The sequence below is a fragment of the Saccoglossus kowalevskii genome, chromosome 15, assembly GCF_978046115.1.
Source record: "Saccoglossus kowalevskii chromosome 15, keSacKowa6.1, whole genome shotgun sequence".
NCBI lineage: Eukaryota > Metazoa > Hemichordata > Enteropneusta > Harrimaniidae > Saccoglossus > Saccoglossus kowalevskii.
Window position 1 is genome coordinate 33,409,910 of NC_140655.1, and position 23,269 is coordinate 33,433,178.

General features: G+C 35.3%; 2 protein-coding genes across 2 annotated transcripts in view; one reads left to right on the plus strand and one right to left on the minus strand.

Moving 5' to 3' along the window:
* The first annotated feature begins 25 nt into the window (after positions 1–25).
* Positions 26–659, plus strand: LOC144354982 (uncharacterized). The gene is made up of 2 exons (XM_078010450.2): positions 26–188; positions 271–659. Exons 1-2 carry the CDS (start codon positions 26–28, stop codon positions 657–659), a joined length of 552 nt encoding a protein of 183 aa, XP_077866576.2.
* Positions 660–1,894: 1,235 nt separating this feature from the next.
* Positions 1,895–23,269, minus strand: part of LOC100369449 (centrosomal protein of 104 kDa-like) — a 29,137-nt gene continuing 7,762 nt past the window's right edge. Inside the window, exons 7-20 of the mRNA XM_006811857.3 lie at positions 20,789–20,898; positions 19,063–19,118; positions 15,801–15,956; positions 11,458–11,606; positions 10,763–10,904; positions 10,364–10,531; positions 10,013–10,147; positions 9,416–9,600; positions 8,528–8,762; positions 7,954–8,131; positions 7,203–7,420; positions 6,909–7,047; positions 6,229–6,369; positions 1,895–5,802 (exon numbers count right to left, since the gene is read on the minus strand). Of these exons, the coding sequence (XP_006811920.1) occupies positions 5,705–5,802; positions 6,229–6,369; positions 6,909–7,047; positions 7,203–7,420; positions 7,954–8,131; positions 8,528–8,762; positions 9,416–9,600; positions 10,013–10,147; positions 10,364–10,531; positions 10,763–10,904; positions 11,458–11,606; positions 15,801–15,956; positions 19,063–19,118; positions 20,789–20,898 (2,110 nt within the window). The 3' untranslated portion in view covers positions 1,895–5,704. The remainder of the gene's footprint in view (positions 5,803–6,228; positions 6,370–6,908; positions 7,048–7,202; positions 7,421–7,953; positions 8,132–8,527; positions 8,763–9,415; positions 9,601–10,012; positions 10,148–10,363; positions 10,532–10,762; positions 10,905–11,457; positions 11,607–15,800; positions 15,957–19,062; positions 19,119–20,788; positions 20,899–23,269) is intronic.

The following is a 23,269-nucleotide window of genomic DNA, read 5'->3' on the forward strand; positions in this document are numbered from 1 at the left end:
CATCTCACGCCCCCAAACCAAAGCTATGGGGATTGGAGATGTGGACCCAGTGATCACGCTGGAGGATACTCCTGTTGAGGCTGTGGACAGTTTTAAGTACCTGGGTTCTTATGTCACAATGACCAATAAACTGGACACAGAGATCCAGGTGAGGAAGGGTAGAGCATCAGTAGCCTTTGCAAAGCTGAGTAATGTGTGGAGAAGTAAAACCAGCCTGAAAGCTAAACTTTTAATATACAATGCTGTGATAATCATCATACTACTGTACAGAGCAGAGACGTGGGCTACCACCCTCACAGAAGAACTCAAGCTGGATGCCTTTAACAATCAGTGTCTCGGAAGGATCCTGGGAGTATGATGATTCCATCAAGTACGAAATTCAGCCATCAGGGCAGCCACCAGTCTCCCTATGGTTGCGGCAAAGGCGACTCCGATTGTTCGGACATGTATGTCGTATTGGGCCGGAGAAACTACCTAGGGCCCTGATGGATTGGAATCCAGAGGACGTAGGCAGCCGGTGGAAGAGAGGAAGGAACCCGACAAGATGGAAGGAGGCAGTTGAGAGGGATGCAAGGTCAGCTGGAGTTACTGGTGACATCTGCCCCCTTGCTGCAGACCAACAAGAATGGGGAAACGTGGTCGCACTAGTGGCGATGTAATCGGCTTGGTTGCAAAAATTAATCAATCATACCTCCTTTTGTAAAGGGGTCCAAAACATGCGATTCACAGACATATGTTGAGTTGAGTGAGATTCTGAACTGAACTATTTAATATTGTCAATAAGGATCTACCAGGAAGCTAGCGAGAAATTCTTCGATTCTTGCTAAATTTCTCATGAACAAGTATCTGATTAAAATATTTTGGGATTCTTGCTAGAATCTAGCAAGAAGAAATCGTACAGAGGGCGTACACTATTGGGCAATATCAAGACCAAATCAAAAGTACTTGTACTACAAAAAGCTGAATTCTGTCGAGCTTGTGTTCAACTGCAGGATCTTTCACTTCATATGAGGCAAAGCAGAAGAAACTAAATCAAAGAAAGATGGCTGCTCACTAGAATTAACTAATATTCTTTGCTAGTTAAAACCTAGCCTGACATGTAGGAGTGAGTGGTGCCCTCGGCGACCGAACGGCATCAGACCTTATTAACGCCCGACTGAATAGTGTATGTCTCGTTGGCAAGATCAAAACTGCGAAGTTTGCGTCTTTATGGTAACACCATCAATCAAAGTCGTGTTTGCATTGTCGGCAACAGAAAATAGACTGTATAAACAAGGTGATGAACATTGGGCGGAAGTTTGCTAGCACCTTGCCACACATTATGTCAACAAACAAATAAACTCTGCCAGGAATAGTTACTCTTTGATGGCTGTCACTATCTGACGTTCCTGCAATTTGATTGGTACCGACAAAAAATCGTGTGGGGGGGGGGGGGGGACATCAGGCGTGTTGGGTTTGGAGCACCACGGAGGGCACAACTCACGTGACCTTGTCAACCAACTACTGTAAAATACTTTATTTTAGCTGTAACTAATTTTCACTGAAAAGGAATTTGACAAGCTGAGTGTAAAATGTAGGAAAAAGGTATATTCGATGGATTTTATTTTTACTACATCGTTCCTTCAACAAAAATTAATTCCAAGTAAAAATATTATAAAGTACTCAACAACAATGCACCCCTGAAAAGTGAAATGGCACTAAATTCCCTAGCTAGTCAGTTAAATTTAGAATTGAATTATACATTCAGCTTTTACTCAGAATTGCCTAGCAACAGAGGGTTGAACTAAGAAAAAGTATGGGTTAGGATAATTCTGATAAAATTAACCCACTCTTGTCAAAGTTAGATAGATATCTAACTGAATAGTGGTAGTAATTACTTAGTAATGACAAACTATTGAGTGTGATTAGAACATGGCGTTTTTTTTATTATTAACATTATGTACAGAACTGATAAATGAGATTCAATAAAAACAAAAATATTAATAATAACAATAAAAACATTTCTATTTATACAAATCAAATTAAGGGGGACATAATCAGAATTTAAACTATATAATATGTACAAAATATTTCCCCTAAATCAATTAGTGATAAGTTTCTGGTTTCTACAAATAACAGAAATGTGACGTGAAAAAAAAATACTCTTTTTCCCTCAGAAAACACATTAGACTTATTTTGCTTTTACTAGGGTAATTAAATCTAAACTTGTAGCATTTTCAACTGAGAGCGACATATGACCTTGGGACTAACATGGTACAAGACAATCTTGTCAAAAAGACACATTTGATACATAACTATTTTTGGTAAATAAACCATCAATTAAATTAAATTAAGAATGTTTGAATAAAAGTGAAGTTTAATTTCACAAACACCAAAATATTGTTTATGCTTTCATATTTCTTTCTGTAAAAGTAGAATCATATCATATGGTATTAATTGTGTTGCTATGTTACGTAGTGGTAGTTTTCAAACCCATATAGTTTTATTGTGTATATATACATTCTATACGAATGTTTTTAAAATCTCAAAAGGTAAACAAATATATTTTCAGTTCACAAAAGATAGTCATTACCTTGAGGCAAGTTTATCAATTGAGCAAAACAAAATATTCTGAACCGTAATCACTGCCATTATTGAGTTGATCATAATAATCTAGTAGTACTGCATAGGGGTATGATGACATTTTTAAAGCTTTATAACATGCCAAGAAATCAAAAATATCACCAATTACTGTTGTAAAAACACAACCAAATGTCATCTGTACTTACAACAACATCCAATAGGTGACCCTACTACTGTAAAGGGGGTAATTATTCACTGGGTTTTAATTTAGCTTATTTCACTGACTGGAAAATGCGCTAAATTAAAACCCAGTGAATATGTAAAATTTAGCATAGAACACATTATCTAAATGACGAAACCGTGAATTTAAAACACACAGAATATGCCTCAAATGGTAAATCAGTGAAATTTAAACCCAGTGAAAATTAGTCATTTTACAGTATCTCATTGTCTCTTTTTCACAGAACAAAAATGCTACATTTTATCTCTGAAAAAAGTCTGAGGAGTACCGGTATTACAAATGTGTGTAAACAAAAAAGTGAATTTATAATCAATGTACTCATTGGTAGCTTTCACTCCTGGTTCAAGAAAATTTTATAAATGTGTAATTCAAAAGCAAAGAATTTAATGAATAATTGATTCATTTTGGTTTGTAAAAGAACAAAACAGGAATTGGTCACCGAACTTGTTCCAAGGAAATTATGTTTTTATATTTTCCTCAAGGAAATACTGTATGCTGGCAACCATTCTGAATTGATATTGGCGAGATCAGATATTTTTGCATGGCTGTAACTTTGAATAACTAGAAGTGAATGAATTTATGTTAATTAGCAAAGAAACATTCAAAATTCTTGAATAATGTTCTGAAGATACACCATTTAAATATAGCATGTGATTCTTGACAAACATGACATTCAAGTTTACAATGTTCATATTGACTAAATAATCAATATACTGCGGTTACACTTATATTGAAGGTACATGTTGTCTCTATTAGCAGTACACTCCTATGTTTACAGTATCTGCTGTCAAAGGAATTAAAACGATTGCAATTATTAATGCATGATGCATAAGAATATACAATAACATGAATGCTTTGTAAAGAAGACTTTAGTTTGGTTTGTAATGCTCAATCCATACTTTCAACAATGCCTCAATGTACTGCAGAGAATAAGCAGAAAACAAATAAATACTACAGAAAAAATATATAACATATAAAGCTATTTTACAGAAACAAACTAAAGATGTATTAAATTTCAAATAATTTGATTGCAAAATGAAAGCATAGTAGTGTGGCAATTTTATCCATTAAAGAGAAGTGCTCGAGTCCCAGGGATTGCACAGAGTGTTCACTAACAAGAAATACCGGTAAATTCTTCGGCAGTATAAATTTTTGTGATTTAATGACATCAATCATGATGATGTGACTTCTTGTCTAAAAGTTGTAGTGTCAGCAAAAATAGATTTAAAGCCTTGTGTCAAGTATTGTGTTTTATCATTGAGCAGTTCCGTAGATTCAGTTTGTGATTGAGTTTTTTATGTTTTAATATGATTGAATGACTGAATTACAGGTTGGATTCTCTGTACTGTGATGGACTATACTACGTTTATTATTAATCTGTGATGCACACCAAACTCTTGAGTTGTTTCCTGTATAGCCATTCGGTTCTGATAAAAAAAGCTTAAAATCCAGAACAGCAATGCATGATGGGATATATTGTAGTGAAGACAATAAAAAATATAAATTATTTAAATAAGATAATAATTAAAATATAAAACTAGTGAATGTCATAATTTTAAGGTTTGATTTTTTTGTCCAAGTTACTCAAAATTAAAAGGGCTTTCAACAAAGTTTTGCAAACAATACAACTTCAAGCTTTTCACCACCAGTTTCTTCTTTTCATCACCAGTTTCTTCTTTTCATCACAAATTCACAAAACAGTCCTGTTTATATTCTGCACTTTTCTTCAGATGATTGGAACAAAATTTACTCAAACTTTTGAGTAAAAACAGAAAATCAACTCAAGTTTTGTCTGTTGGCTCCAAGATTAGAGTTCATTCGAGAAATATTGAAGAATGTAAGAAAAAAAGTGCAGAAAGATTTGGCTGTGAAAGTCTGGCTGTGAAAAGGTTAAGCACCATAAGAATGGTTCAGCTCCAGAATTTGTTGATTCCCTTGATTTGTGAAATTCTCACAAATTCGTCTATTTTGGAAGTGGTTAACAGTATGTGCTTTTTTTTGATCAAATTTTATACATTCAAAAAACTGTTAAATTAAGTTGTACATATTTACATAAAAGAAATGTTTGTAAATGTGAAATTAATAATAACATAATTCAGGTAAATCATTCTAGTATTTATGTACATATTTATTCATAACTCTGTGTGAGCATAATTTAAATAATTTTTAATTGTGATATACAATTTTTGATCTGAATAGAATATGAAGTTTAAAGATTTTTACCAAAATATAAGAATTGTTGTCAATTCATATTCCCTGTCTATGCAATAAAAAAAAGTACAAAGGGTTGATTTTTACAGTGTTAATAAATATCCCCATATTTGACAACTTTTGTGATGGAAAACAATTGATTTAGATTACCATATATGGTATGAATAGTGAATAATATGACGCTATCACAAAGATATTGCAAAGTATACACAAACGCAGTTTGGTGGTCATAACGACTAACACGTAGAAAGGATGATGCGACCTGTACTGCCTAAGTGCATACTTTGCGGTATTCTCGCAATAACCTTATTATTATACATCTTTTTCCTGCATGTAGTAATAATTTAATAAGAAGATTATCTAGCTCTGAATGATAATGAAAAATGTTTTGTGGTGTGTGAACATTATCGCGAGTGACAGGATTCTATTTCCATCACGCTATAACGCTTCTGCGTTCAATGTAAACAAAGGAAATTGTTTGAATGTAACGTCAATAACCTAGAGCATGTCAATATTAGTGATGTAGTTTACCCCATATAAGGACAAATTCAAATGTTCATGAGTACTGATACGTTTTAGAACGAGTGCTGGTACAGATTTGTATGGATCAACAAATTGTATTTTTTTCGTTACTAGATGTATAATAATTGATACCATTAAATGTCAGAATTTAAGTAGGATGAGATTTGTTTATTTCCTTGGAGTTCTGCTAGTACCCCTGCCTCGACCTGCTCCAGCTTTGCCAACTCGGCCACGGCCAGCACCAGCTTTTCCTCTTTGTTCTTGAGCTGAGAATAAATATGAAATAATGTCAGCTTTATTCATCAAATATAATTTTACTAACTCAAACTGTGTATGTGCACATCAGTCTGGCATAAATAAACATGTATATTTCCTAACAACAATAGTGAAGACACAGACATAGAAAAACTTTTAGGTAAGCTTGTCTGCTTTATATTTATTTATTGAATGAATCCATGTTCATGTCATGTGATCATTGTCTGACCACTATTTCACAAGAGAGAAAAACAGAGATATACAGTAGTGCTTCCCTGCTAAACATCACTAGCGAGGTATATCATTTGAGTGATGAAACAACAGAAGGTTGAGTCAAATAATGTAATTGGCGAATGTAACAACATGGTCAGATAGTGACTGAGTTTAAAAGCTCACTAAATTGAATTTATATCAGTTTCCCTGGTTCTTAAACATACCTCGTTTTAACGCTAATTCTCTGCGAGGATTATTCTTACAACCATCACGACTCATCAAATGTTTCTTCCAGCCGTCCTCACCAGCCGCAATATTCATATGACATAACGGACATCGGTTTGCTTGATCTTTAGATCTTGCCACTACAAAGTATTGGTATGATTATTAGTATATAGCACTTGGGAACAACATATTTAAAAAAACATAAGTAACACTGAAAGAAAGAATGTAGCCTATGTACGTATGTCTCGCCATGGGCAACAATTGACCATAGATTTGATTGGTTGAATGCAGTCATCTTATGTATTGTCAATCATGTGAAATCCAGTAATTATGCAGAATTCCCCTAAACCAGCCAATGAACATAGATGTTTATGACATCCAATAGTGTGTCACATTTGCATAAATCTGAATGGGGAATGAGATATTGTAGAGTGGCTCATAGTGTCACCGATTCTAGGCTAGAAAGAACATATCATATTGCTTGAACTTCAGAGTTGAGAAGACACCCAATTTGATAAAATAGTACATAGGGAAAAACAATTTTTTGAAGAGTACTAAGACAAGCATCTTTGCCTTTGATGCCTCCTTGAAGTTCAAGTCTAGATATTGTAATATTGAACATTCTACAAGTTGGTGGTATACAGACACTGAAGATAAATTGTATTTTGGGGTCAGTTACCAGAACAGACTTTTTCTTGCACATGTTTGTCAAGCTGGGCCTTTTCCACTGCTTCATGACATCGAGGACATTTTGCAAACTGTGTTCTTTTCTCACATTCTGTTAAGAGATGTTCTGTCAGCCCAGAAATTTCAACAACCTGTGTAAGAATGAGACAACAATGATTTTACTAGTACAATAAATGACGCAAATCAAATGATGCATATCAAGACTTTGATTATGCAAATGAGCTCATTATTACGCAAGTCATTTATATTTAGATTGAGTGATCTTATTAATATGTTGGTGACAAACCTGTTTGCAGTGAGTGCATCGTTTCAACATTGGACAATGTTTCCAGTAATGCAAATCAAGACCTTCTTCATTAAAATCATCGTTCTTCTCATTACAGAATATGCACATTTTATCGATATCTTCACCAAACTCAGACCCATCAGCAATGCTAGATGCTTTGGTGGACTTGGCTTTATTCTGGAGCTGACGTGTGTTTTTATTAGGACTGCTTGCACCATCTAACACAAGTGAATATAGAATGTATAAATAGAACATACAATTCCTTACATAAATTACCACTTAAAGCACGTTAGTCGTTGCACATGTGCGAGATATATGGGTCTCATATAAACAAAGATGGCGACTTTGACTGTTGTGCAGATCAATGAGTACGAACTGAAATGTTTCCAAGCTTTAAATTAAGTAATTTTCATGTTATTGGAAAGTATCGAAGAAGTCACAGACGGTAATCAGTGCAAGTCGCTCCCAGGTCAAACCTCATACTTGTGATTTCCATTTGAAGAGCGCATTGGATTGTGGGAAAATCAATGTTTATCAACACAAATGTGGCACATGCGCAGTGCAACGACTACTGCGCTTTACAATACAAATATCAAAAGACCATGTAAGCTGTATAAGCAATTTTACATTTCAGCAGCAAATGTATCCAAGTATTCACTTGATGAATGAATCTTAAAATATATATACGGTAGGTACATTATGGCTTTCAAAAATATTGAATAGGTAAAAGTTGGTAAGTAGAGCACAATACCTTTTCCAGATACCACATTGATATGAATATTAATATCCCCACTCTTAGATTCATCATCCGCATCTTTCTTGCCTTGAGTTGATGCTAAATCTTTCAATTGTTGTAATTCAGACTGCAATGCGTTAATCTGAGCTTGTTTCCGCTCATGATCTGCTTTCTGAGCAGCTTTCTGTTGTGACTGCAAGAATAAAATATAGCTGTTACCAGTGTAATACCAAAAATGAAATTCTTCTGTTTCTTTTCAACTCGAAGGCAAAATTAGGTGTTCACTGAGTTTTTGTAAATTTGTTTGATGATGATGTTCTCCAGTACACAGCAATTCTGGTAAATGGCTTGAATTGTTGTTAGTCATCAACAGTGAAAATTTGAGCAGAGTCAAAAGACACATTAACTTTTATGAACTGTTGTCCTCATGAACACCATTAAATTATTAATTTGAAAAACTTTCTAGCAGCCAAAATTACTTGATTCAGTGTTATTTTGCCTCAATGAGCCTTGGTGACAATTTGTGATTTTGTTAAAAATACCTGATTTCCAAACCAGAGACAAAAGCAGACAAAACTTGTATTTTTACCTTGAGTTCAGCTTCTGTCGGTCGTCCATCAATTCTGTCAAAACCTTCAAATATTTGACGGTATAGTGTATTTTTACGCGTTGATGGTTCATCTGGCGGTAAATGTTCACGCACTTCATCACCTCGCATACGATACAGATCAAATATTATCCGCACTGCTCCATCTCTTACTTCTCCAGCATTGTGGTCCAAAGCGTTGACACAGAATTTCATAACATTGTCAACAGTCAGTCCACTAGAAACAAAAGTGTTTAATGTCAAAACCATAATACCAGAAAGGCATAAAAATAGCATCACGAGAAGCTCAACAACCATCATTTATATGCCCCTCCCATTAAGGTATATATTTGTTTTCCCGGTATGTGCAGCTAATTGCCAATATCCTAACTATTTACAGCCATACAGAAGCATGTATCTTTTTATATGTCTGACCAAAGCTATACTTTCAACAGTGAAGCCATGCATGTATCACACCGACATCAAGCTTAATACATTTTTTGGAAGTGACCGTAATTTTTTTTTATAAATTTAAATTTTAGCATTTGAAATCTACTATTCATGAGGCAAGTTAGACAAATTCAAAATGGTTTGCTGAATTCACATCATGATTTCTCAGTATTTCAGTACATCTGTTTGATTCGGTGGACTTTTCATTACAATGTTTTGAATTGGAAAGTATTGCAAAATAATACAGGAAAGAATAAAACCAATCCACTATTTTATATATTGTGTTTTAACAGACTAAATAAGGCATGAAATAATTATCAAAATCATTTGCTGATATCTTCTTTGTAAAAATCCACCCATGATGCAATGCAGATGAATATGTTACAAAGTTGCAGATACTCAGAACATTTCAATATGTTACAAACAAAGAAACAAACAAACCTGTTCTTTTCCAGTCCCAGTTGATTAAGCAGTTTCTCCACAATAACCACACGACTGACAGCCAGTCTAGTAGCCATTGATAGCTTGAATGGTTGTACACAGGTATGTGGAACCATTGATCGGACTTCTTTAAACTGTGCCATTTCTACAATGAATTTAATATCAGTCTCTCTAAGTCTCTGTGCCTAGAATTATAAACAAGAAAGAGGTAAGTCTTCACACAGAAGGAAAGAATGTGAGTAACTTCACACACCTGATTTTAGGAGCATGCTTTTGACACAAATTGTCTAAAAAAATTTAAAATCTGAAAAACCAGTTTTTGAAACAAATTCAAAATGGCTACATGAGTGGGTAAGCCACACTCTGTATATGTGTTCTTTAATTTATTTTATGGAACCTTTGACTCAGCAAAACTTTGTAGTGCTTTTTAATTTAACATTTTACAAGTTACCCACATTGAACTATCTTTACCAAAGTGCAAACACATCTTATGTAAAAAATCAAAATATTTGTATCAAATGATGTGCATAACTGTCATTTAACTGCATAATTATCATTTAATAACAAGATTTATATAATTATATGATATCTACTCACTGTGTCTCCAGTCCTTGCAAGCAACTCAGGAAGAGTTTTATCAACAGCATGGGTGGTATCTTGTTTTGGTATTTTATGTTTTGGAATCCATTCTTCTAAAATCATTCTTAGTAAGTTCAATGCCGCATTGAATACCTGAGGTTCAACCACAAAACACCTATTACTGATCAATGCATTCAAATTCCTGCACACAGGTTATAAATATTTTATTAAAGTGTTTTTGTACTGATATGTTTCATTGTTGATGGTATGATGATGCATGAATTGAGAAAAACTTGCATCTTCTCAGGAAGCAGCATAACTAAAAAATCACATTCCTGGACAGTGCAAGAATGAAATATTTCAACTTACAGCAAATACTTTGTCTCTGATTCCTTTCTGTATCAGAAATATCGCAGCTCGCAGTAAATTACGTAACTCTTCTTTGTCCGTACCAGTCGGCATTTCTTCCATCTGTTTATAAATTGCCACAAATGCATCTTCTCTGTATGACCATGTTTTAGAAAATGCTCCTGACACCTGTGTTACATAAATGATGTTTTCAACAATGGTTATACATACTATGTCCATTTACTATTTCTTAATATTTGAATATTAAAAAAAAAGCTTTCCAGCCATTCAAATCATAAAACAATATGCAGCAGTAAGCTACCATATGTCATATCATATCAATTTAGGAGGAATTCAGACCAAGCATGGTTTTTTTGTTTGAAAAACATACATCAAAATGTTCAAATTTAAATATCTTACCAAATGGATCCCAAATACATCAATGACAGTGCCTGCTTCCCTCATTTGCTTTTCAGTCATAGGTTCAGGCTCCCCTGTAATTCCAGCGCTGTCTTCTTCTACAGTTCTTGCTGTATCTGGTGATGGCTCTCTTCGTGGTGAACTAATAAAATACAAGGAAATAAACTTCATTACATCACATCTTTTATTTTCCAAGGTACATGTACATCTCATGTGGCAAAAAAAGTCTATGTACCAGTAATAGTAGTTTATAAATAAATAAACGCTGCTCGGACTGATAAATATGATATATAGAAGATAATATTTGGTAATCGTAGTCCTAAATAACTATATATATTTTATGTTTATCAAATGATCTGTTGTAACATAAACAGTATAATACTAGTACAGTGTATGTGATTGCAACAAACATATTTTTTACTAGCTATTTTTAATAGTTATTTAGGACTACGATTACCAAATATTATCTTCTATATATCATATGTACCAGTAATGTTTGTTGCAATCACATACACTGTACTAGTATTATACTGTTTATGTTACAACAGATCATTTGATAAACATAAAATATATATATACCGGTATATATATATATATATGCAGTTTTGATGACAGTGATACTTTAAGTTGAAGACCTTTTAGAATAAATCCAATACCATATTTAGTCAGTGAATTACACAATTGTAAAAGCTTACTTTTTCAGGGCAGGTAATGGTCTCTCATCATTAACTGGTTCTGGCTGTCTTTGTGGCGGTGGTTGACGTGGACTTTCTTGTATTGTTTCTAAGGTCGGTGGTGGTGGTGAATATTCTCTTGGTGGTGTTCGTAATTTATCACGCTCAGACTGTAAAACAAAGAACAAACAATTAACAACAAAGTCATATTTTAATAATCCAGCAGAAAATAAATCAATTTTTTGTTGATGTGTACTTCTATGAGAGATGCACAGAGTGAGTAGAAAAATAGAAAATACGGATAGCTAAAATTTGGGCTTGTTTTTTCATATTTATGAGAATTGTTATTGACTGTGGAAATTACACATAAGAAAAATATAATATGACACATTTTTCAGTAATTTCTGTTGATGCTTTACTCTCTGATTTGTCTTCAATGTTGTTTTAATTTTTGGCAGCCACCATCACTACCTATGGAAATGGAGGTTACAAGTCTCATCTCATCCAATTCTTTGTGAATTTTGTTTATTAAAGAGACTGACAGAAATAACTTTTCCTACATAAATTTTGGTACAATATTTTACACATCTGTGCATATTTTTTTTTGTTTCAAATTGTCAAAACTTCCTACTGGCTACAGGTCTTGTTTCAAATTTCAAGAGAACTATGGTACAAATTATGGTTCATTTTGTGAAAATGACAACACTTGATATTGACGCTCAAGAGAGAACTGTTTTAATTCCATGAGAAACAAATTTTGATGAATTTCAAATTGTAAATTTTGGAATTACTTTCACTGGAACTCTTTAGGCAAGTCAAGTCACTGAATTTTGTAAAATTACACAACTCACAGATACAATCAAACATTTAGTAGGTAGTGACAGTACGGTATCTTTACTTACATCTTTAGGTGGCCAAAATAGTTGCTTGAAAAGTAAAAATAGTCGGGATAAACCAGTGAAACATTAGCAGTGCAGATAAGATGTCAATCACACACAGTTTGTAATTTCAGAGGGTAATATAAAGATGACAAGTTCTTAAATATTTGACGTACTAAGTATATGCAAGAAAATTAGACTCTATATAGAAGAGCCAAATGTCAACACAATTAGTACAATCTAACTTAATATTAAGCAGACTTTGCTTGTTATAGAACCCAGCAGTGTACCTTGTTGGCGCATGCATTGTATTAGTAACACGTTTCAGGACAATAATTGAGATTTCTGTTAGAGACCCTGTAGCCAAATGGGAGGAAGCAGTGACATGTGAAGTTTAGCGGAATGGAGAGAACAAAGACCTGTGAAGTTAGGCAGAACTGAGAGAGCAGTGATCTGTGAAGTTAGGCGATTAAGGATGCGGTAGAGTTATTTTTGTGAATTTTGCTTTTTTTGTTATTACTTTTGTAAAGTTATTGGGCTCATAATGTTATCAACATTAAAACTGAAACACATCTAGAATACCTTTTTTTTTTAAAAATAAGAAAAACTACTTGTATAACGGGATATTGTACACTTTGTTTTTGAGATAAAATTCTGGATGCAAACAATAACATTGACTTATTGCGTAATTTGTATAATCCCTTCACGACGGAAACAGTGCACACTCAGCTGAAGACGACATTAAATTATCAACTCCGGCTCCTGATTATTGGTCAATCACAAAAAAGAGGTCCCCAAGAAAAAACTCAAAACGCAGTTCAGAGGAAGCGAAACTTTACCGATAACAGAAACGCATTGCCGACAGTATTCAAATCAAGAGGGTAAAATTTCGTCCGCAAAACATGATCAATTTCTATCTTCCAAAAAGTCGGGCAGACAATTTAATATCAACCGAAATTCTGTATTGGTCAGACGAGCAGTTGGGAGAGGTCTGCGAGGTTTGAAAAAACTAGTGGTTTATGTGGGATTACCGCCGGGCCACCCATCGACAAAGGTCCGTACAAGAACGCCGTTTCCGAAGTTGCGGTGGAAGTCGAGTGTCTGCTAGAACAAGACAAAACGTCGGATGTTGTTGAGTTAACTCGCACTAGGGGGTTGGCGTTTAGGCATATCAACCTCTTTCTCCGGTTACTAGGCAAGCGTTTGTTTTACAGACCACGCTTAGCGTGTAAACATGATTTGAATATATAATGAGATGACGTCATTTATCTCTCTAACTGTTCAACGTTATGTGGGGCCGCTGTGTACTGAAACAACTTTGCATCTTTTTGGAGGACGAACACGAGCCCAAAAATTTATAGTTTTGGATTTTAATACTGCAAGGCTACTAAGTGACTCCATGTTATGTGTTTTGTTGTAAAAATCAGTCCATCTGATGCTTTAAATGTCCAAAATTAGCGCAACGTGACAAATGTTTTGTTTTTTGGCGTTTTCAGGCAGAATGAAATCTAACGCCATAGAGGTCATTCAAGTGAGTTGTGCGTTGTCAGAAATTGACCTACTTTCATGAAATTCACACAGATTGATAACGTATTGGCGCAGAATAAAACCCTTGAAGCATTTTTTGATAACTTCTTGCAATGAAAAATAAAAGGCTTTTAAATTCCTTGTCTATGGGTGAAATACCAGGAAAAATGTAAATTGATGTAATTGTAAACAAATATGCAATCTATGTTCTAACACTCTCGAGGCATTGACGGGGCTGATGCTGCCTTGATTTTTCAGCTTTCTTTTTTAACAAAACTCCTACGGTTTTTATACAAAACTCATTTTTATTCAAAATAACACCTCCATGTTTACTTAGTAATCACGTGACTAATTCGTGGTACATGTCGCAGATCATTTTTTTCAAAATGCCGGGAAGAAGGGCTTCAAGAAAATATATAATTTGCTATGCTTCAAAACACTTTTCCTCATGAAAACAGTTTTTACTTTTTAGAGCATGATAACTCTACCGCATTCTTAAGTGCAGTTTTTTGTTGCGAGTATTGAACACAGTGTTTACTCTATTATATACATGTTTATTTGGGTGATTTACTCCGATATTACAGCACAGTGTTTTTGATTACCGGTATATTATTTGCTTTGATCACAGATAAACTCACTTAAAAAAGTTTTAAAAAACTATCTGGTGTGTTGTTTATTTAAGTGTGGACTATAATTGTCTGCAGTAAATTTTGGGTTGCAAGAATGAGGTACTGGTAGATATTACAAGATTTTTGTGTGTAAGGCGACGGTGATTTACCATAAATAATTAAATATGCAGGCTAATTTATTTCATACATGCAGACACTTATGGACTCTTCAGTGATATGTATTTAGATTACTGTCTAACATATAAAATACAAGATATAAAAAGTTATATCAGAACCAACAAGGTCAATGTCCTGACTGACTGAACAGCAATGCTGATGTACAATGTGCAAAAAACACAATATCCTTTCTCTTTAGCAGTACACACTTAACCAAGCAAAGCCTGACTCCCTTTAAAACAAACCCCAACTTATTGATACTCATTTCATTAATTTGATTGAATTTGTAGAAAATAAAACTTTTTAATAAACATTTACTCAACTGTGTTACATTATCACTACCAGACATCTTTGTTAATTAATAATTTGGAACTAATTTTTCTAAAAGGACATACAGTATTCTAAAGCAACTCTTTTCTTGTTTCTCTCAATGATTTTTTTATTCTTCAAAATTTGAAAATACATCTTTAATAATATAGGTTTAGAAAATAGAGAAAATTAGAAATGTTATGCATCACTGTTTGGGGTGTTAAACCCTATCAAATTGATAAGTACAAATATCCAAACTAAGGGTTTTATCAGTTATAGAGACAACAGCAAAGAAATGGGAAAACACCAGTTAAAAAATGATAAAAATATGAAATAGAAAAGAGAAGGTGGGAAGCTGAAGAGATGGAAATACTTGACTTCATCTCAATATGTATGTTGATATCTGAAACAGACACAGGAAAGATACGGTGAAATTGGACAGTCAAAAATTACCATCACTCAACCACAGTCCCGTGATAGAGGGACTGTGACTCAACCAAATTATGCCAGCATGCTGTAGAGGGAGTCAGGCTGCATGTACTATTCTAATAAGAAACAAAATTGTTGTGAACAAGAATTAAAGAGTCAACTATTGTGCATATTAGATTTTGAAGAACTTAATAAGCCTTGATGATTCAACCATTTTATTTCAGTTTTTATTAATTCAATAATTTTTGTATTTATGAAAAAGTTTGTTGTTCTGCTGTCTCACACACAGCAGCAAACTATTCACTGAAGCCAAATCTTCTGACACACCCAAGGTCAAATGTCAAACCAGACTGCATGGTTGTACAAAAGATTGATAGTTACTGTAATGCTGTCAGTTTAATAAACCAAACACTGACGCAACATTGTCAAAACTTACTCTTGTTATATCCAGTAAATCATGAAGTTCAAGTTGTTTATAAATTTGGAGACGGTACTCGTCCATCTGCATCTTCTTTATTTTAGCTAAATCATAATCTTCATTTTCAACAGCCCTTCTTTTCTCAACTTCAAATCTGCCAAGTTTTTCCCCAACCTAGAGAGAATACATCAAATATGAAATCATGTACAAGTATGACAGTTATAAGAATAAATATACAAATAATTTACAATTTATGACAATTTTCCTAACAGTTATTACAATAGGTTGTGCTGTACTATGACAAGGAAAACATGGATGTGAAAAAAAATATTATGAAACAGCTAATAAACAAAGTTGTTGACTGGTTATCTTATTTCTACATCACTGTATTTGTCACACCCACCCCAGTTAATGATGATTGTCAAAATAAGAGACCAAAACCATTAGTCTAGTGTCACTGATACAGAGACGACACTTTGAGAAACCTTTCCATATCATCTAAGAGCAAATGATCTTCTGTGCACTGATAACAACACCTACAGTACAGTTCTCGCGAAAGCTTTGGCTTTTGTGGCATCATTGTCGCCTACGCACGGCTTCATTGTCGCCTCAGCATCGCATCATTGTGGCATCAGCTTCGCGTCATTGACAATTGAAGCTGTGTTCGCCTCGCTTATTTTGTGGCATCATCGTGGCTTCAGCTTCGCAGTCTCATGGCATCAACATGGCATCAGCTTCAAAGTATTGTGACATGAGTATGACCTCATTATTTTCACATGGAAAGGCAGTAGAGAAAAACACATGTACAGAAGTTCGATATGTAATCGATTTGAAATTCAAGGCGATAAGGGGAATAAAATAATATGACCAAGAGTAAAATGTCATTTTAAAAAGATATCTTGTTTAATTATTTAATGTTGCGAGTATTGGGTATCAAAAACTATGTGAAGTACATTGCAATCTGCAAGGTGACGAGTGTCACATTAACTGCATGAAAAATCGTGATAAATTTAAATCACACGATGTAATCGTCGTTCGGAAACAACACAATTTGCTATACGAAATGAAACTGTTCTTGTTATAAAATTACCTTATTTTCGTTCATTTTATTTCCTGGTAAGAGAACAGATTCAGATTCCTCATTTCAGTGGTATTTTTCTGTGTTTCGTTTAGTTTTAGCCGAGTCCGATCCCATGCCCGGACTACTAGTAATACATGCAAAACACACGTACGCCGCCTGGTGCGTCGGCGTTGTCGCCTACCATCATGATACAAAGTTCCAAAACAAGTGCGTACATTTCTAACTATGATTGGATGGTTGTGGTAGCGTCGGTCCGGTAAAATTTTACATCTAATTTTCAATCTGAGCTCGATCTATACGTACTTTAAAAGTATTCTCACAAAAAATATTTTCGAATAAAAACGAGCCACATGCCCTGTAAAAAATCGAATAGTACTTGACATGCAGAAATAATTTATTGGGCTTAAGAAAAAAAAACGTGTCCATTTAGTTGTAGCCGTAAATATTTGGTGACCAGTCGATGAACAATTTGAAACTCATGATACACGCAGAAGTCCTTCGATACTGAATATCATCGACCCCAATCTGGTTTACCTTATTTCCCAACTTGCAAAACTGATTTGTATTTCAGCCCAGTTTTTTTCTTCCTTTTTTTGAACTGAGGTCAAATCCCAGCCGTTTGTCAAAATATACCGATGTTTTTCAGTGAATAATTGTGAAGCCTGTCACAGCACAAAAAAACTATGTGAATCGACGCCGGAGATTGGATGGTACGACGACCATTAAATTAGCGTCAAATATGCTTTGTTACAACATCATTGATTGGCTGAGAGTCACCTGATCGAGGCACGACCTGGGTCACATAACCATATTTGTTCGTATTATCAACAGGACTTTGCGAGAGAACCACACCCACATATTCAACCATTTTAGCGCGGAAGTTACCAACAAATGTCAAAAACTCATGAATTTTATAGATTTGAATAAAATAAAGCTAGCGATTGGCAAGACTGGTTAATAATATATCCCACGATGCTCTTTGAATTTTTTAATTTTATTTCAAGGTGAGAAATGGATAATTGAAGTTCTATCGATTTCAAGGGGACTGTTTCACCGCGACAACTCTACCCTGTGTTGTAGTTTCGTGAGATAAAAAAAAAATATAATAAATAGTACTTGTTTAATTATTTCGTTTTACAGCCCGCAAATCACGGGACATGATCCCCACGAATTGCGATAAATAAATGCTGATTGTGTTGAATGACGGACGTCGGGACTGTTTGGAGAAACCAACAGGGATCGATATTCCAAACCGTGAAACAAATTATTGGAATAAATGAAATTATTAACGAAAGACGAGATTTTTCCAGATATTTACGAACATACTGTCATACCAAATATATGCAAAATTGACAAATACACAGAGATATTAGGTTTTATTTTAGCCTTAGAAATATTTTCTTTCACTCAGTACATGCGTGGGACTTCTATTTAGCTTCATGGACCTTCAGCTTGTCTTCTCCTTGGGGAAATAACAATAATTATACAAATCGTAAACTCAACACAGTCAGGAAAAGAAACCCAGACAACCATGTCGTACTTCTGTTGAAATACATTTTGTAGCAGTACGTCATGTCAGAATATTGTTTAAAATAAAATAGTCAATCCCAGCCAAATCTAGGTCAAAGGGTCAGATTGCATGCATATAATTATAGATAGTTAAAACAAAAAAGTATTTGAACTTTTGGCGGTTGTTCAACATCTATGCATGGTTACTAAACTAGTAACCGTGATCTATGAAAACCAGAAAATTGTTAGTAGTCCGAATTTTTGCACAGTCAAAAATAAAGCGGAAATTCAACAAGCAGTCGCAAAAGCGAGCGATTGAAAAGCGAAACAGGCGAGAGGTTGGGCGAAACGAGTTCTGTACTTCTTTGTTTGATGAAGCGATGCTGATGCCACATTGTCGCCATAATGAGGCCACAATGAAGCGAAGCGATAATCGCCTAATTTTTTAATGTCGCAACATTGATGCGATGCTGAAGCTATAACAATGCCATAATAATGCGATGCTGAAGCCAAGGTGAAGCTGAAGTGAAGCCAAAGCTTTCGCGAGAACTGTACTGTACATGTATATTCATTTCTGATATGTATGAACACAGTCATTTTATGTTTATAGAAGTTGAACAAGCTAGTTTGCACTTTGTGGACAATATAAAACAAGTACAGGTGGAATTCAATCTTATCCACGGTGCTTACCTTCTGTAAGTCAGCAATGGCCTGTTTTAGTCTCTTGGCAAGGTCATATCTTTCTTCTGTGTCAAAATAAAAATAATAATAAGTAATTATTTAATTATTAATATATGTGCCTGGATGCCACTAGAGGGAGCTATGCCTGTCACTAGAGGGAGCCATGCCTGTCACTAGAGGACGCCATGCCTGTCACTAGAGGACGCAGTGACCCTACATTCTGCAGTGACCCACCACTCTAGTGACCCACCACTCTGTAGTGACCCACCATTCTGTAGTGACCCACCATTCTGTAGTGACCCACCACTCTGTAGTGACCCACCACTCTGTAGTGACCCACCACTCTGCAGTGACCCACCACTCTGCAGTGACCCACCACTTCACAGTGACCCACCACTCTGTAGTGACCCACCACTCTGTAGTGACCCACCACTCTGTAGTGACCCACCACACTGCAGTGACCCACCACTTCACAGTGACCCACCACTCTGTAGTGACCCACCACTCTGCAGTGACCTACCACTCTGCAGTGACCCACCACTCTGCAGGGACCCACCACTCTGTAGTGACCCACCACTCTGTAGTGACCCACCACTCTGTAGTGACCCACCACTCTGCACTGACCCACGACTCTGTAGTGACCCACCATGCTACAGTGACCCACCACTCTGCAGTGACCCACCACTTCGCAGTGACCCACCACTCTGCAGTGACCCACGACTTCGCAGTGACCCATCACTTCGCAGTGACCCACCACTCTACAGTGACCCACCACTCTACAGTGACCCACCACTCTGCACTGACCCACCACTCTGTAGTGACCCACCACTTTACAATGACCCACCACTCTGTAGTGACCCACCACTCCAGTGACCACCATTCTGCAGTGACCAACCACTCTGTAGTGACCCACCATTCTGTAGTGACCCACCACTTTGCAGTAACCCACCACTCTACAGTGACCACCATTCTGCAGTGACCCACCACTCTGTAGTGACCCACACTCTGTAGTGACCCACCACTTTACATTGACCCACCACTCTGCAGTGACCCACCACTCTGCAGTGACCCACTACTCTGCAGTGACCCACCACTCTGCAGTGACCCACCACTCTGCAGTGACCCACCACTTTACAGTGACCCACCACTCTGTAGTGACCCACCACTCTACAGTGACCACCATTCTGCAGTGACCACCATTCTGCAGTGACCCACCACTCTGTAGTGACCCACCATTCTGTAGTGACCCACACTCTGTAGTGACCCACCACTTTACAATGACCCACCACTCTGCAGTGACCCACCACTCTGTAGTGACCCACCACTTTACAATGACCCACCACACTGCAGTGACCCACCACTCTGTAGTGACCCACCACTCTGCTGTGACCCACCATTCTGCAGTGACCCACCACTCGGTAGTGACCCACTACTTCGCAGTGACCCATCACTCCGCAGTGACCCATCACTCCGCAGTGACCCATCACTCCGCAGTGACCCATCACTCCGCAGTGACCCATCACTCCGCAGTGACCCATCACTCCGCAGTGACCCACCAGTACGCAGTGACCCACCACTCAGCAGTGACAGCAGTTGCAACAATTCATTCTTTTTAGAGAATTAAACATTTAACCTTTTAACAACTTTTGAGATCTTTCATAGATCTAGAGAATTATGTACAATTGGTACAAAATTAACAAGACAAATTATTTTGTTCAAATGATAAATAACTTACGTAGTACTGCTTCATTTTTTCTTACATCAAGCTTGCGTATAATCTGGGCTACTTCTGGATCTTGGTACATATCAAAGGCTAGGTCATCCATAGGGGATATATAATCTGGTCTAAAATAGAAACAAATTATGTACCACATTCACTCTCTTTGGAATGCACTGTAAGATTACATCTATAGAATCAGAATTTGGAATCTAAACATTGACCACCATTAAGGTTCTATGGGTTCTAAGCTATGTATACAACACATTTCGCATTTATTCCAATTTGACAAGTTTCTGACGTAATCAGACATGTGACATAAACACACAAATTATATATTTTCCGCATTATTAATTATTTTTAATTAATTTTGACTCCAGTTAAAGAATGGCAAAAATACTTGATTTTGATGTCATGTGACCATCTTCATTGGGTCAGGAAAGAAATTCAAGTGGATATATTTGACATGATGTATAGCGTATTTGTGAAGTTTGAAAACAAAATAGCCACTAGTCAGCCATTTTGAATCTGATAAACAAAACAATGTGCACCAAGGTACCTTTATGTATTTACAAAATTTAAACAAATTTGTCTATGCACGACCGGCTACAGAATGGCAGAAATGCTTGATTTTGATGAATTTATCTTGAATAAGATACATGTATGCATGTGCATCAGTATTTCATAGTGTATAAAGTGTGTTTAAAGTTTGAACGTGATCGGTCCTGGCATGTCAGAGATACATAATAATAATAATAATAACTTTATTGCATCCTTAGAAATACAATGTTTCTATCAGTTAATAGCGATAAAGATTAGTTGTGATAACTACTACTATAAAAGAAAGTTATTTGTTAATGGGATAAAGCAAGTGTTACATATCAAATGGCATTTTCATTCCTTGATTGAAATGCGTTATGAATATAATTGCCAATCTTTTTTATTATTACATCATCTTTTGAATTCATCAAGAACTTAAATTTCTGGAGATCATCCTGTGTTTCTTCTGGAAATGTAATTCTTGAATGATTTGTTGGCGTATTACTTTATATTGTGGACATATCATGACAAAGTGCAGTTCATCTTCTATTTCATTCTGTGAACATTGTTTGCAAATTCTATTTTCAGTAGGTATTTTTGGTTGCATATGTCTCCCTTTTTCTATTGCTAAATTGTGATTACTAGTTCGAAATTTTGTCATTGAAATTCTTTGCTTCAAATTCAACACATCCAAGTATTTTTCAAAATTATAAGAGTCTTTGAATTTTTCATAAGTTCTCAGTTTTGTTTTTTCAGTTATATTTTTTCTTCAGAAATTTATGTATTTTTGTTTGACTACTTTGTCAATTTGCTGTATATGTTTTGTTAACAAATCATTCTGTTGTTCTCGTGAAAAATTCATGTTGTTCATCATTTTTTGTATTGAAGAGTACCATTGTAAATTGGATTTCTTTTGTTCAAGGTATGCTTGTTTTGTGATATTATTGCCTGGTAATTTACTGATACGAGTCCAGTATTTTATTAAATTGATCCGAATGTCTACTAAGAGTGGGAATTCTCCTACTTCAGCTCTGCATGCAATGTTTGCCACGAATTTGTTCAATCCTAGTAGTTGTTTGTAAAAATTCAATTGTGTTTTTTCTGTTATTGTTTTGTCCCATTTGTTGTAATCTTGAATTTCATGACCCCAGATTTCAGACCCGTACAATAATATTGGTTGAATACACCTTTTAAAAAGATGAATGAAAGTTCTACAAATGTTTCTGATGGTAGGAACTGTTTCAATGCATACATTGCTCGGGCTGCTTTATCTGCTGAATTTTGTTAGGCTTCAGTGTAGCAGCCATTTGACTTTATGTTTATACCCAGGTAGTTGTACATATCTACACAGGTATTATTTTGTTCATTATAATAGAATTTTTCTGCCTTTTTTAGTGTTCCTCGTCTGAAAATGACAACTTTTGTTTTTGTCAGATTCACCTGGAGTTTCCATTTATGATAATAAACCTCTAAACTGTTTTGTGCATTTTGTAAACCGTTTTTTTTTTGTTTCAGATATTAACACTAGATCATCTGCATAGAGTAGGGAACTAATTTTACAGTTATTCAATGTAACTGGATCTAATGATTCATCTTCTAGTGAATTATTTAAGTCATTAACAAACAAATTAAAAAGCATTGGGCTAATGACACAACCCTGCCTAACACCCTTGGTCGTTTCAAATATGGGTGTAATTTTATTTTTGAAACAAATGCATGATTTTGTATTTAGATACATATTTTTAATGATGTTATAGACTTTCCCATTTATACCATTATTAAGTAATGGATGGATGGACAGAGGTTTAATAATCACAGATACAGGTAGTCATCTCGACAATATAAAAGCTTGTTAAACATGCATTATATCAATTAGATTAACTTTCTTAATCTTTTCACTACCATTCCCCTCATTTTATCACAAAATAGTCCTTTTTATATCTGCACTTTCTTTTGGAA

Coding starts and splice junctions, on each gene's coding strand:
- LOC144354982 (XM_078010450.2), top strand. CDS start 26: ATGGGGATTGGAGATGTGGACCCAGTGATCACGCTGGAGGATACTCCT. Junction 189..270: donor AGTAGCCTTTGCAAAGCTGA/GTAATGTGTGGA, acceptor ACTACTGTACAG/AGCAGAGACGTGGGCTACCA.